At 33.3% G+C, this 12673-nt stretch overlaps 2 protein-coding genes across 3 annotated transcripts in view; one reads left to right on the top strand and one right to left on the bottom strand.

Annotated features, from left to right (window-relative positions):
- The window catches only part of LOC133204739 (serine/arginine repetitive matrix protein 2-like), a 48667-nt gene extending 47300 nt beyond the window's left edge, over window positions 1–1367 (bottom strand). The window contains exon 1 of the mRNA XM_061340480.1: window positions 1260–1367. The gene's annotated coding sequence lies outside the window, so the exon portion shown is untranslated. The remainder of the gene's footprint in view (window positions 1–1259) is intronic.
- A 483-nt stretch (window positions 1368–1850) lies between these two features.
- On the top strand, window positions 1851–12153 carry LOC133171776 (WD repeat and SOCS box-containing protein 1-like). 2 transcript variants are annotated; one of them, XM_061306574.1, is made up of 9 exons: window positions 1851–1977; window positions 5203–5374; window positions 5902–6185; window positions 7294–7526; window positions 8297–8469; window positions 9653–9766; window positions 10089–10199; window positions 11590–11642; window positions 11861–12001. In XM_061306574.1, exons 1-8 carry the CDS (start codon window positions 1920–1922, stop codon window positions 11597–11599), a joined length of 1155 nt encoding a protein of 384 aa, XP_061162558.1. In that variant the 5' UTR covers window positions 1851–1919; the 3' UTR covers window positions 11600–11642; window positions 11861–12001. The 2 variants fall into 2 exon arrangements, with proteins under 2 accessions (XP_061162558.1, XP_061162557.1); XM_061306573.1 differs by lacking the exon at window positions 11590–11642 and having other exon boundaries at window positions 11861–12153.
- Window positions 12154–12673: the final 520 nt, after the last annotated feature.

The following is a 12673-nucleotide window of genomic DNA, read 5'->3' as shown; positions in this document are numbered from 1 at the left end:
TTTGGGCTTCACAGGATTTGATCACGTGACCAACCAAGTTCATTTCCCAGTGAACTTTTTAACATTGTTGTTTATTTCTTAATTAAACAAATTACATCGTCGATAAACATTAAAAAAAGTCAATTTATTCTTTCAAGGGTAATTAAAAAATCACTACTAAATATAGGATGAACGAGGTACAGGGAGAACAAAAATTATGGCGAACGAACTTTAGGCAAAAGGACTCATGTGAACATGTAGATAGGGTGAATGGACACGGTACCCATATTTATCCACATCACAAAAAAATTAACAAGAGGCCCATGGGCCACAGCGCTCACCTGAGTAACTTTGGCCTTGCTGTTTTTCACCTGATTTCTCCCCCCCGTAGTACTTATTGTGGCCCCGCCCTATCCCCAGGGGTCATGATTTGAACAATTGGAATCTACACTACCCCAGGATGCTTCCAAGTAAGTTTCAGCTTATCTGGCCCAGTGGTTCTTGAGAAGAAGATTTTTAAAGATTTTCCCTATATATTTCAATGTAAAACTTGGATTCCCTATTGTGGCCCCGCCCTACCCCCGGGGGTCATGATTTGAACAATTTAGAATCTACACTTCCTCAGCATGCTTCCACATAAGTTTCAGCTTTTCTGGCCCAGTGGTTCTTGAGAAGAAGATTTTTTAATGACCCCACCCAATTTTTGTATTTTCTTGATTATCTCCCCTTTGAACGGGACTTGGCCCTTCTTTTTAACAACTTTAACTCCCCTTCACCCAAGGTTGCTTTGTACCAAGTTTGGTTAAAATTGGCCCATTGGTTCTTGAGAGGATGTCGAAAATGTGAAAAGTTTACAGACGGACGGACAGACGGACGGACGACGGACAACGGGTGATCAGAAAAGATCACTTGAGCTTTCAGCTCAGGTGAGCTAAAAACCTTAAAGTCAACTCCTAACCATATGTGTGTATGTTAGGATTTGAGAATTTGCCTACGGTATGACTTGTCTTTTAGTGAGTTTTACCCACCAAAACTCCGAGTCAGCTCATAACCATAGTCATGGTTACGAGTTTACTTTTGCCATTTGGTTATGAGTTGACATATTTGGTTAAAGTGGACTTGGTTACGAGTCGTTCAGGTTACGAGTTGACTTAATATATCGATATTATCAGAGAACAAAGAACAACAGAGATAATTCTAGTGCAATATAAAGCAACATTCGAAGTAATATATGAAAATCTCTAGTCAGTGGACCAAGATCCAGTTGTGTTACTACTTACAAATAAATATTAATTCTTTCGTATGTATAGTGTGTGCTGATATAGCTTAAATACCAGCCAAGAAAGACATAGATAATCCAAATACAAAATAATCGATCCTGACAGCTGGACTGGTTCTCTGGTCGGATGGTAGCTCCCCCTGGAGAAAAATTCAGCAATCGTACAACGATTTTCAATAATCGAAATATTAATGTAGAGAGAAATAAAAAGTAAAATATCAAAATATGTTATAGAACCAGATTAATATGATAAAAAAGTCAGCTAAATGTTATTCTTGGAGAAAAACTGACAAGTATCGCGTATTCTCTGGATGGCCCGAATAGGTTTGAGGCCGAACACTAGAAATCCAATCTGGGTACGAGATAACTTGAATATCCGTATTATTTCAGGAATATATTGTACGTACGCATGTTTCCAATTTAAAAGAATACAAAGGACATGTTCTCTCATCTCTTTAAATGCATTGTCACTGGAATATATTTTACAAAAAGTTTACTTTCCGATATGTATATCAAAACGTGTGATTTACAACAAAACATGAACATTGGCAGAAAGCCAGAATTCAATGAATGCATGTAAACCGTCACGTAATATGATGCAAATACTAAATAATGTTTCATTTTCTACTTAACAGGACAACCGATTACACCTGTAAATTAAATGAGACATACGACTTCCACGCCATCCAGTTTTAAGGACTGCCAGCCAAATGAAATAGGTATTTTTTGTCAAAGATCATAAGCTGAAAGCTCAGCTTGTTTTAAATCAAATAACAAAGTGTCTGTCTGTCTGTTGACTTTTAACATGGTTGGCTTCTTGTCAGAACTCCCGGTGCTGTTAAAAAAAATTTGTGATGTCATCTCTAAGACAATAGATCATATGATATAAACAAAAGAAAAGGGAAAAAAAGATTGTGGAAGCCTACTGTTAGGGCACTTACTTCACGACTGGAGGCAGGGATTTTGAATCTGGATCCCTGTTTTGCATCAAACTTAAGATATTAATATAGGTAGTGATAGTTCCTTATTAAGCACCTTACATAAGAAGTGAAAGTTTTGAGTCTATTGGTTATGACTTTAAAAATTGTGGTCCTGTGTCATGGCAGGCATTGGCCCAATATTGAACCCTGACTGATACACCTGTAGCATTATGAATAGGTCAAAATTTGTGGCACTTCAATTGAAGCTGATGATTTCTCTAATTGAGTGAAAGATTTTCAAATTTCCATGTAAAACAATGAAACACAAACAAGACAAAAAAGAGCCACAGAGGGTTTAAAATATTGTTAACAAGGCTGTCATTGCTATTTTTGCCCCTTGTCATTTTTACCCTAGACACTTGCAAATGATTTAGTCATATGTTATAAATTCACCCAGACACAATTTAGTTAAATGAGAGATAACTGTCTCACTTGAATTTGCCCAATATGAATTAGTTCATTAAAAACAATAGAGAAAGGGGCAAAAATAAAATGGAGGCAAAAAATTTCCTGGTACAGTATTGTTTTTAGAAAATAGAAGTCAAAACCTGTTCTGGTTTAAGTTTCTGGAGTGTATTGAAAAACAGAGACACATTCAAGATAGTGAGTATACTTGTCATCATTCAGTAATGCTGGCATTTAGATGTCACAGATAACAAATGCTAAAACAATTCTCACATTTAAGGTGTATTTGACATCTTTGGGATTAAAATTAGAACTATGAAGTTTAAACTAAATAATTATGGAGGTTATAATTGAACAGTTTGCTTATAACTAGGCACTCCCAAACTTTAAAAAATAAGTTAATAAAACAAACTGCCCTTCTAGATATAACTACTAAATGCCCAATGGACCTAGTAAGATTTTTCTGAGAGTGTTGGTAGGGTGACTAAGGTCAGAACAGTGGTAATTGGTTGCAAAATTAGCAATTATCATTTTCTTCATCTGATATTAATGCATTTTTGAATGATTGCAAAAAATGTGCCTTAAAATATGAAAGAATGATTATTTTTGTCTTGTCCAGTTTAAAAGAAAAAGAGCTATTTGGACCTCATCAGGACATGAGGCAAATTGATCTGCAAAAATATGTGTCTGATATATCCAAGCATTAAGGATTACTGTAAGTAAGTTAAGTAAATGTTGAGAAAACTATGACATTCAGGTGAGCCTCAAGACCTATAGGCCTTTCTTTCATTCAATTGCCAGCCATTTTTAATAGTTACTTATATAGGTAACACTGTCAGCATGCATTCTCTGGGACAGGGAAGGGTTTTCCAATAAGCAGAGCTCCGATATTACTTGTACTCTCATTTAAGATCTATTTATCAAAACAAATAAGAAAGCAATTTGACAGTGTAAAATGGTGTCAATAACTTTTCAGAATCAAGATACATTACATACAGTATACAGGAAAATTTTCACCCCATTTAATTTGTTCATTTTAGCCTCACCAATGGTAGGCAAATTCAACGGAGATCAAATTATCTCTCTTTTAACAAAACTGTGTTGTGGCATATGCAAAAAAGGGCGAAATATGTGGAAGTGTGATAGGGCAAAAATATCTGTATATAGTAGAGGTGTAATGATACAGCTGAAGCTTATCATGGTATTCCATGATACAGATGGACTGTATCATGATAAGTATCATGATATTTTACCTTTCATAATTTTCTATATAATTTGTGTGTCTCTCATGTCTGTTCTGAATTGAAATGAGAAATTCTCTGTCACAGTGTGAAAGGATAAGAGGTGAAGATTATTTCTTCAGATCACAAAACTTTATGTAACATTAAATAAGCTATGAACACGATAAAAACAGCATAAGTTAAAATAAGAAAATCACTTTTATTATGTTGTATTAAAAGAAATAGTATTAATTGCTTAAAATGTTAAATGATACACAAGTACATGTATACTGGTTTAGTACTGCAAGATGGTACAATTTTTCGTGTATTGCAGTATATTGGTATATCGTTACAACCCCTGGTATGCAGTAATACTGCAGAAATCCTGTAGATTATTACAGTGAAGACTTTGGTCTCAGCTAACTGTTACATTTAATTATAAATACATTTATCTGACAAATACTTAATAATTTTATATTGACTTCTTACTCCTCCTACTGTGTGTGTCAAATTTAAATAAGACTAGATAGAAATGAATACTAAACATGGTCATAGTAATACATGTATATTGTTTAAAGTAAAATTATTTGCCTTATTATTCAAGTACTCCAGGCTATTTGTTTCATTTGAATGCAGAAGTCTTTACTACTTTCATATCATGCAAAGAAGTAATTTTTTGGTAGAAGCATGTTTTGTTTCTCAGAGATCTATTTGACAAGGTTTACAGTGGGCATGGGACCTTAGTCAGGAGGTCTGAAGTCCAAGAAATTCATTTTTAAGTAAGAACAAAAATTCTGGTGACTGTGTGCAATTAAGGACTTTTAAACTTTTGTTATTAGTTTAACAGGAAGTTAATTGCATTTCTGACTTGTAAATAAACCCTTCTAAATGATGAAAGGTCAAGTGATTTAACATCTTACTAGAATAGACAGGGCAGACTATACTTAGATATAAATATAGAACTACAGCAGGACTTGGCAACACGGCAGTATTAAGTTGTGTTTATACATAGAGACATGTAAACGATTTATAAATAGATGTTTATGTACTCATTAAACAAAGAAAATTCAATTTAGTTTAAAATGATTCAGTATTAGTTTTAATCAACAAAGAATATTTTAAATTAGAATAATTAGAATAATTTGAGTTACAGAGTACATTGTATTACCAACTTTTTCCAGGTCATCTTTAATTACATGCTGGAATTGCTTGATATTTAGAACAGCTAATACCAAACCATGTCAAGTAACAATTAATTTGTCATATATTAGTATACATTGTATCAATAACATTAATGTGCATTACAAATTGAAATTCTGAATATTTCTTTTCACTACAGAGCTGGTCTGTGCAGTCGACGAGCTAAAACCTGTCAATGGAGCGTCTTCCTTTCATAAGCCTGGGTTAGAGACATGGTCATGTGCTTGGTCTAAGGATAACTCGTATTTTGCGTGGTCCTGTGGAGATAAATTTGTCCGCCTTGTTCCATGGGATAAACAGAATGGAAGATTGTATGCTGTATTTTATTTACATGAACTTGAATGAATATCATTTAAGGAATGGTTTTACTTCCTAACCATATTAATAGAGAATACAGTTTATGCTATATATATATATGACTATGTGGTACCTATGAAGTATGAAATTTGAAGTGATACATGAATTAAAAATGTTTGATTAATTTTATAAGTTTATATATACTTTTCTAGTAAGTAGTACATAGTGCAAGAAAGTAACAGCTATACGCCCAAACTGGTATTTGAGTATAATATGTTTTTCATAGACAAACTTATGCTGTAAAAAGTCTGGAGTGCATAAAAAAGTGACCATCACTTTACGAGTGCCTTGGCATTAGATGTGAAACTTGTTGGTCTTATGAAAGAGGTAGAGGGTGCACACATGATAAATATTTCTTGATTCGCTATAATGCATAATTGTAAATTTGGTTATACTGCTAGCTAGTGACATATTAATGTGAATGAATGTTCCCTTGTTTTTTCATTAAACTTAATCCAAGAAACAATATGTCTTCTCATAGGAGTAAGAGGGCTCGTCAGTACTCTAGTGGCTCCACCAGTGATGCAGATAACTTAGAGATTTTTCTGGAGAATGAAGAGGAGGATCCAGATACAGAACAGGAGAAGGAGCGGCCTATATTTCTGATTGATTGTAAGGATTATGTGTGGTCAGTGGCTTTTGGGTCTGGTGATTCTGTACAGAGGCATGATAGTCAGTCCTGGAAGAGAGTGAAGATTAACACAAGCTCCATTCTGGCCACAGGTCTACAGACGGGAAGAATCAAGCTCTGGGACTGTATGACAGGTCAGCATTATAAAGGGAAAAGTTTATAGGTTTTATTTCTCTGAAAGATATGCATATTGTTCAAGCATTAGACATTTAGAATTCCTTATCTTTGTGATTTTTGGTTACAGTATCAGAGTCTCTCAACCAAATGAGTTTAACAATTTGTTCAAATGCTTAAAGATAAGCTCTCTCAGTATTGTTCATAAGAGCTTTAATTAGCTCAAGATATATTCAATTCAATAGAGCTTATGGTCCTGTAGTCATAGGTAACACAAAAGTTGCTGGTTCAATCCCACTGTGGGCACTTGATGTGTTTTGTGTCCTTAGACAAGGTTCTTTATCTACATTGTCTCAGTCCAACCAGCTGCAATGGATAACAGCTTACGCCAGGGGTTAACCTGCAATGGACGTGTCCTATCCAGAATATACAAAATTAAGAATATTTAGAATTTTTAGGACTTAATTGGAACACTTCCCAAAGAAAATTCTATGTAATAAAACACTATATTATGTACATACATATTCAGTTTAAAGCTGAACATGCTTCATAAAAAGAATCTGTCTGCCATATTCGATTGGACTCTCGCTATCTGAGGGCCCCTATATATAGAGTTGCTCACTTAGTCACTGTTCAGTGTAATCAATTGTCACTGGTCTAGACGGACGTCTATGCTATACAGCACTCGGTAGCAATACAAAATAACTGTGTACTTCTGATGCAGGAGAGTAAGATACCAAAGAGACGTACAACAGTTGCACAGGTCAGTGCAGTATGCAAGCAAACACAAATACACGTAACTGCAATAAATTGTAAACAAAGGTAATGCAAGATAACCAGCACGAGCACGGGTCGCCATTCCACGTCGATACCCGTGACAATATATACTGCAGTCAGGTGTAACGAATGCAAAGAGTATATCCTGGAGCTGATATCGAAGATAGTAATATCGAAAATGGCGTATGCCTATTTACGAGTCGTGTTCAGTTTTAACAAATCTGAAATTTGCAATCAATTATCATTGTTCAGACAATTAATTGGGAAAGCAATAAACAACTGCTTATTTTATCATTTAGCATAAAAATAAACATAGTTAAAAATTGATGAGTGTGAATTCAATACAAACAGGTAACCTGCTTTTGGAATTACTGGATCACAAAGATGTTGTGCGTGGAATCAGTTTTGCTCCAGATGGTAGACTCATCATGGCGTCTGCTGCTAGAGATGGCACTGTGAAGTTGTGGGATCTGAATGATGATGGCAACATGTATCAGACTCTAAGAACAGGAGCCAAGTGGAACAACTGCTGTAAATGGTCACATAACTGTAAATACCTAGCCTGTGTGGGCAGTAATAAAGTGGTAGGTTATATAAGATGCTATAATCTCATTCAATATACAGTAGGTCAATCCCCAATAAACAATTAAAACTCATCTCTCTGTCCATCTGTCTGTCCAAATCTTATATGTCTTGATCATGACAGGTGTAGAAAGACAACAATAGTTGCTGTTGACTAGAGACCAGGTTTATTTTAGGCTAAGTCAAGACAATTGGTAAAGAAATGTGAATACATGATTCAAAATAATCTTAAGACCAGAGATGTGGCAAGACCAAGACCAAAGACAAATTAAGAAGTTAAGGTAAATGCCATTGCTAGAGAAAAATGTGAATTTTATGTCTCTTGGATATAATTTTGTAAAAAAGAATGCTTGAAATTTTCTGTATGATTTGAGAGTTCCTTATGAAATTAATTTTTTTTTTGAAACCATGATCTTTATCATTTTGACAAGGTCATCAAACATTACCTAGTTCTTGCACTTATACTCTGCAAAGATTTTTTTTTGGGGGGGGGGGGGGGGGGGTGATTTTGTTAGCTTGCTCACTATACTTCTTGATTCTGTTTAATTCTTGCATATGCTTCCACTCAAAAATTATGCTAGTATTCTGAATTTTTTTTTTTTAATTAAAAAAGTTCCATTTTTAGTGTGAAAACCCAATATGGTTTTAGTAGCCAAGACCTCTTTGGTAAAGTTTTGCATAGGAATGGTATTTTTAATCAAATAGGTATAAAATATCACAAATTCTTTGTCATGATTAAAATTATATTTAATATCTTTTATTACACTTGTAGGCTGTGATTTGGAACATGGATGACACATATAAACCTTTACAGTTGAGAGGTCATTACCATGACATCCTGTCATGTGACTTCTCTCCTGATAGTGCCTTGTTTGCTACAGCCTGTTACGATACCCGAGTGGTTGTGTGGGACCCCTACACGGGGGACATGCTGATAGAATTGGGGTGAGGGCTCAGTTACTTAATATGCATGGGAAAGTATCTTCTGTTCTGAGCAGTATGTCTGCATCTGTAGCTAATGTTCTATAGTTTCCATCTGATTGAAATGACTTATATCTGATACAAATACCAGAATCGAATTCATCAAGACAAAGTTATTTTTATAATCAAGCTTTATCATTATCTATGTACCTGTTGTTTTAAATAGAAAAAAAAAATGCTACTTCATTAAGATTCGTGTTAAAATGTTCATCCTTCCTATCTGATTCAGCTGAAAATGGTTTGTCACTTCTCAGTTAAAAATGCAAAAGTTAAAAAGGGAAAAGTCAGAATCCATCTTTTCTCCTCTCTTATTCTTTTACATGTGTAAATTTAATTTAAACCAGTAAAGCTACTTTACTGTCTGTTTCATTAGACTTTTAGTTTGAGAGTCAATATTTTTGAGCAACATTTTATCAAGAGAAAACTGAGAAACTTATTAATGATGAAAGCTAAATTAACCAATGTTGCCATATAATCATTTTTCATTTCACTAAAAATTGTGAATCTATACTTATAAATGAATAAATTTTGCCAGTTAACTCTGAAAGGGTTGCATCAGAGTTTCTGCTTGCACCTTTTATAAAGCATCACATGAGATGACTATAAATGAAATTTTTATGAGCAGCATGCATCGTAAATTTCTTTTGTTTTTGATAACCTACCACAAAATAAAATAATAGAAAAGTGGTGGGCACACTTTGGCAGATCTATGTCACTGAGTAGACAAATAAATCCTCAAATAGTGAATCTTAACAAAAACTTTAATTTATCAATTAAAAATATTCAAATTTTCTAATGTATTCAATCAAATGCCACATTTAACATGAAATCATAATGTTTTATGATCTTTTTTTTTTTTAATAATTATTCAATTCTTAACTTTTGCCAAAGGTCTACAAAATTCTTTAGCAAAGTTATAGTTGAATTGTCCATGCATGACATGATGCAGATGTTCTTTATTTATTTATTTTTTGGAATTCTGTATTTTGAGCAAATTTGACTAAATTTTCTTATTGCCAAATTACTTTCATTAAATTGTCATTACAAACGAGTCAGAAAAATATGGCATTGTTTTGTCAACATTGGCATCAATTTTATTTGAATCCTGTGGGCTTTTAGGGACTTCATATAATGTTTTATAATTCAGACACCTCTACCCTCCTCCCCGACCGATTTTTGCTGGCGGGGCCAACGAGCATTATGTACGAGGAGTGTCCTTCAGTAGAGATGGACTACAGTTGTGTTCAGTTGCAGATGATGGGTAAGTTTAATCTCGATGGCACAGCAATTGTAGGTTGTACAGCATGTTTTGTTTAAACCAGACTTTATGCAGTTTAAAGTTTTAAGCAGTTACACCATCATTTGGAGACTATTGGCTAAAATAAAACATTCTGCATGAAGATGTCATCTAAGCTTTAGAAAAAAAGTCTCTTGTTTTGTAGTCCCATGAACTTCAGATTAATTTGTGCAGATTTTTGATAGAGTGAACTTGAATTAAATGAATCTGATTATCAAATGTTAGAAAAAAATATTTGTAACCTTGCATGAATTTAATATTGACCTTAGAAATGTTCGTTGTTTAGATATCTTCGAGTGTGGAATCTAGAGCACCCATCTGATCCCCAGTACATAGCTGAACATCACAATGCACTATGTTGTGCATTCTCTCCTCAGGATCAACGAATCTCAGTCGGGTGAGTGATTGAACAAAGATGTCCTACATGTTTAGGGCTCTCTATATCTTGATAGATATTTTATATATTTATGTATGTTATGTGTCATTCATTGTATATTGTTAATATCATTTGTTGTTCATTATCATTTCCATACATGTATTCAATTTACTAATCACTACAGACCAAACCTGTCTGGAAGCATCCCATTTACAAATAGTTAAGGTTTATTCAGACAAATGCCCTTGACCTCTTGTCCTTCTCTGACTTTGAACCATGCTTTTCTAGTTATTATTATAAAACCTTATACAAAGTTACAGATTAGTGAGGGCATTTCAACTGCATCTTAAATGTCTTTTCTGACCTTGACCTTCCCTATGACCTTGGCCTTTCTATTTGTCATTTTACATGTCTTTGAATATCACTTGTTAATCAATCATTTTGCTCAAAGTTTATGTTATTGATCTCTATAAAGGATTATTTCATAAATCTCCATAAACAGATGAATTTATAAGAGTATTTTAACCACAATAGAATTTCAGAGGTTAAATTGACACCAAATTTGGAGATGATGCAATTAGCTTATTATAGCTGATGCAAGAAAATTTCATATACAAAGTGTAATTTCCATTTATGAAGAAGCATATGAGTTAATGTTCTTTGTTTGTAGACATTTCAAATTCAAATGTGCCTGTGTATTCCAAGTATTAACTTTAAAAAAAAACTTTCTGTGAAGACAACATCAAATAATAATTGTGAAATTGTAATAAAAATTTGCTACAAATGGAGATAATGAGCTTGACACAACCAGACCTCATTTTATAGCACACACACACACACATACCGGTATATATATATATATATATATATATATATATATATATATATATATATATATATATATATATATATATTTGATGAATTAGCATTGGGTACATTTGATGCTACAAATGGCATTAACTGAACAACTGTAGTAAACGTGTCAGTTCTACATGAAAAAAAAAAATGAAAATCATTCCTTTTCAACATAATTAACAATTTTAGCTCAGACTGAAGAAATAAGGCTCTTTTCCTTTGATATTGCAATACAAATATACCTTGGGGTAGGGCACTCATGTTCCATAATCATATTTCTTAAGTCTTGAACAGTAATGAGCTACTATTAATACATGAAGTTGGAAAATCATTTTAAGAATCATGACACCTCTCCTCTCTGAGCAAGATAAACCTGATAGTGTAAGTCATCAAAATACACGTAGCTCTTTAATATATTGACAAGATGAGTAGGGACTATCACAAAAAATGATAGACATAATTCTCAGTAACCTATCATTTGTCATTACAGTGTATTATTTTGTTATTCTGCTCCTTTCTGTTCGAAGTAGGATGCATATGCTTCGTTACATTTCAGAGTACAGTAATAAGTTCAAACCAGTAGAGCTACAGTCTCATCAGAGTCTTCTGGTTTGTTTTGTTTGTTCTTTGAGTAAAATCAGTTTTTTTTTAAAGACAAAAGATTACAGGAATGTATGCAAAAGACTTCAAAAAAAGTTGAACCTTGTTACATGTATTATGAAATATCGTATTATAAAAATATCTTTAATGTTATACATCATATTTAATTTCTATGATTCTTACGAAGAATTAAAAGTATGTGAACAGAGTGTATGTATTTGTTATAGGGATCGGATGGGAGGCGTAATCTTCTATGCAGCCCCCTTGTATGTTCCATCTTTACAACAGCTGTGTCGCATGACTATCAGAAAACAAGTGATTTCCAAAGAAGTTGATGTCCTGTACCTGCCAGTGCGCTTGAAGGAATACCTAAAATATCATGATCTGTGATTCCAATGAGATTCAACCTTACATATGACATCATTATTACTGAACTACATATGTTTTAACATTGATGACATATTCACTTACCTATTATATACATTGTATACATATGCAGTATTACACATTTATATATGTATATATTGAGTTTACTTTCCGTTATTTGAGTTATTAACCTCGTTTTCTGTGCCATTACGAAGAAGTGTGTAAAAATTCTACCAAACTGTGGAGTTTCATAGTAAAAAGTTACCTATACAAAAAGTTCACCTTTATGGTATGTTGAAAAGCTTAATGTGAGCTTAAAATGTGTTCTTTCTGGGTAAAAGTTTCAAGTCAGTCCAAGTCAGCTTGCCCCCAACTCACCTTCAGACAGCTCTCCTCAATATTTTCATATACACATTTATAAATCTAATTATAGTAAATATTATTTTTCATTTTATTGCTGATCTGTTTGCAAAATAACTATAAATATGCCTTTTTTTTAAAAAAAAAAACAAGGTTATTAATACATGTAAATGAGGTATTAATCATCAATAAAAGAGAAATCTTTGTTAATTCATTCAACTTTCACCAGGTACTGTATTACAGGAACATTAAAACTTAAAATAAATTAACCTTGTAAAATGAAAATGATAATGATTTTTTTTACTAGGGAAAAG

Source organism: Saccostrea echinata, unplaced genomic scaffold (assembly GCF_033153115.1).
Source record: "Saccostrea echinata isolate AGI-Se365-2 ecotype Australia unplaced genomic scaffold, CSIRO_AGI_Sech_v1 ptg000054l, whole genome shotgun sequence".
In the NCBI taxonomy this organism is placed as follows: Eukaryota; Metazoa; Mollusca; class Bivalvia; order Ostreida; family Ostreidae; genus Saccostrea; species Saccostrea echinata.
The sequence above is the reverse complement of the archived record's forward strand: the minus strand, read 5'-3'. Positions and strand labels throughout refer to the sequence as shown.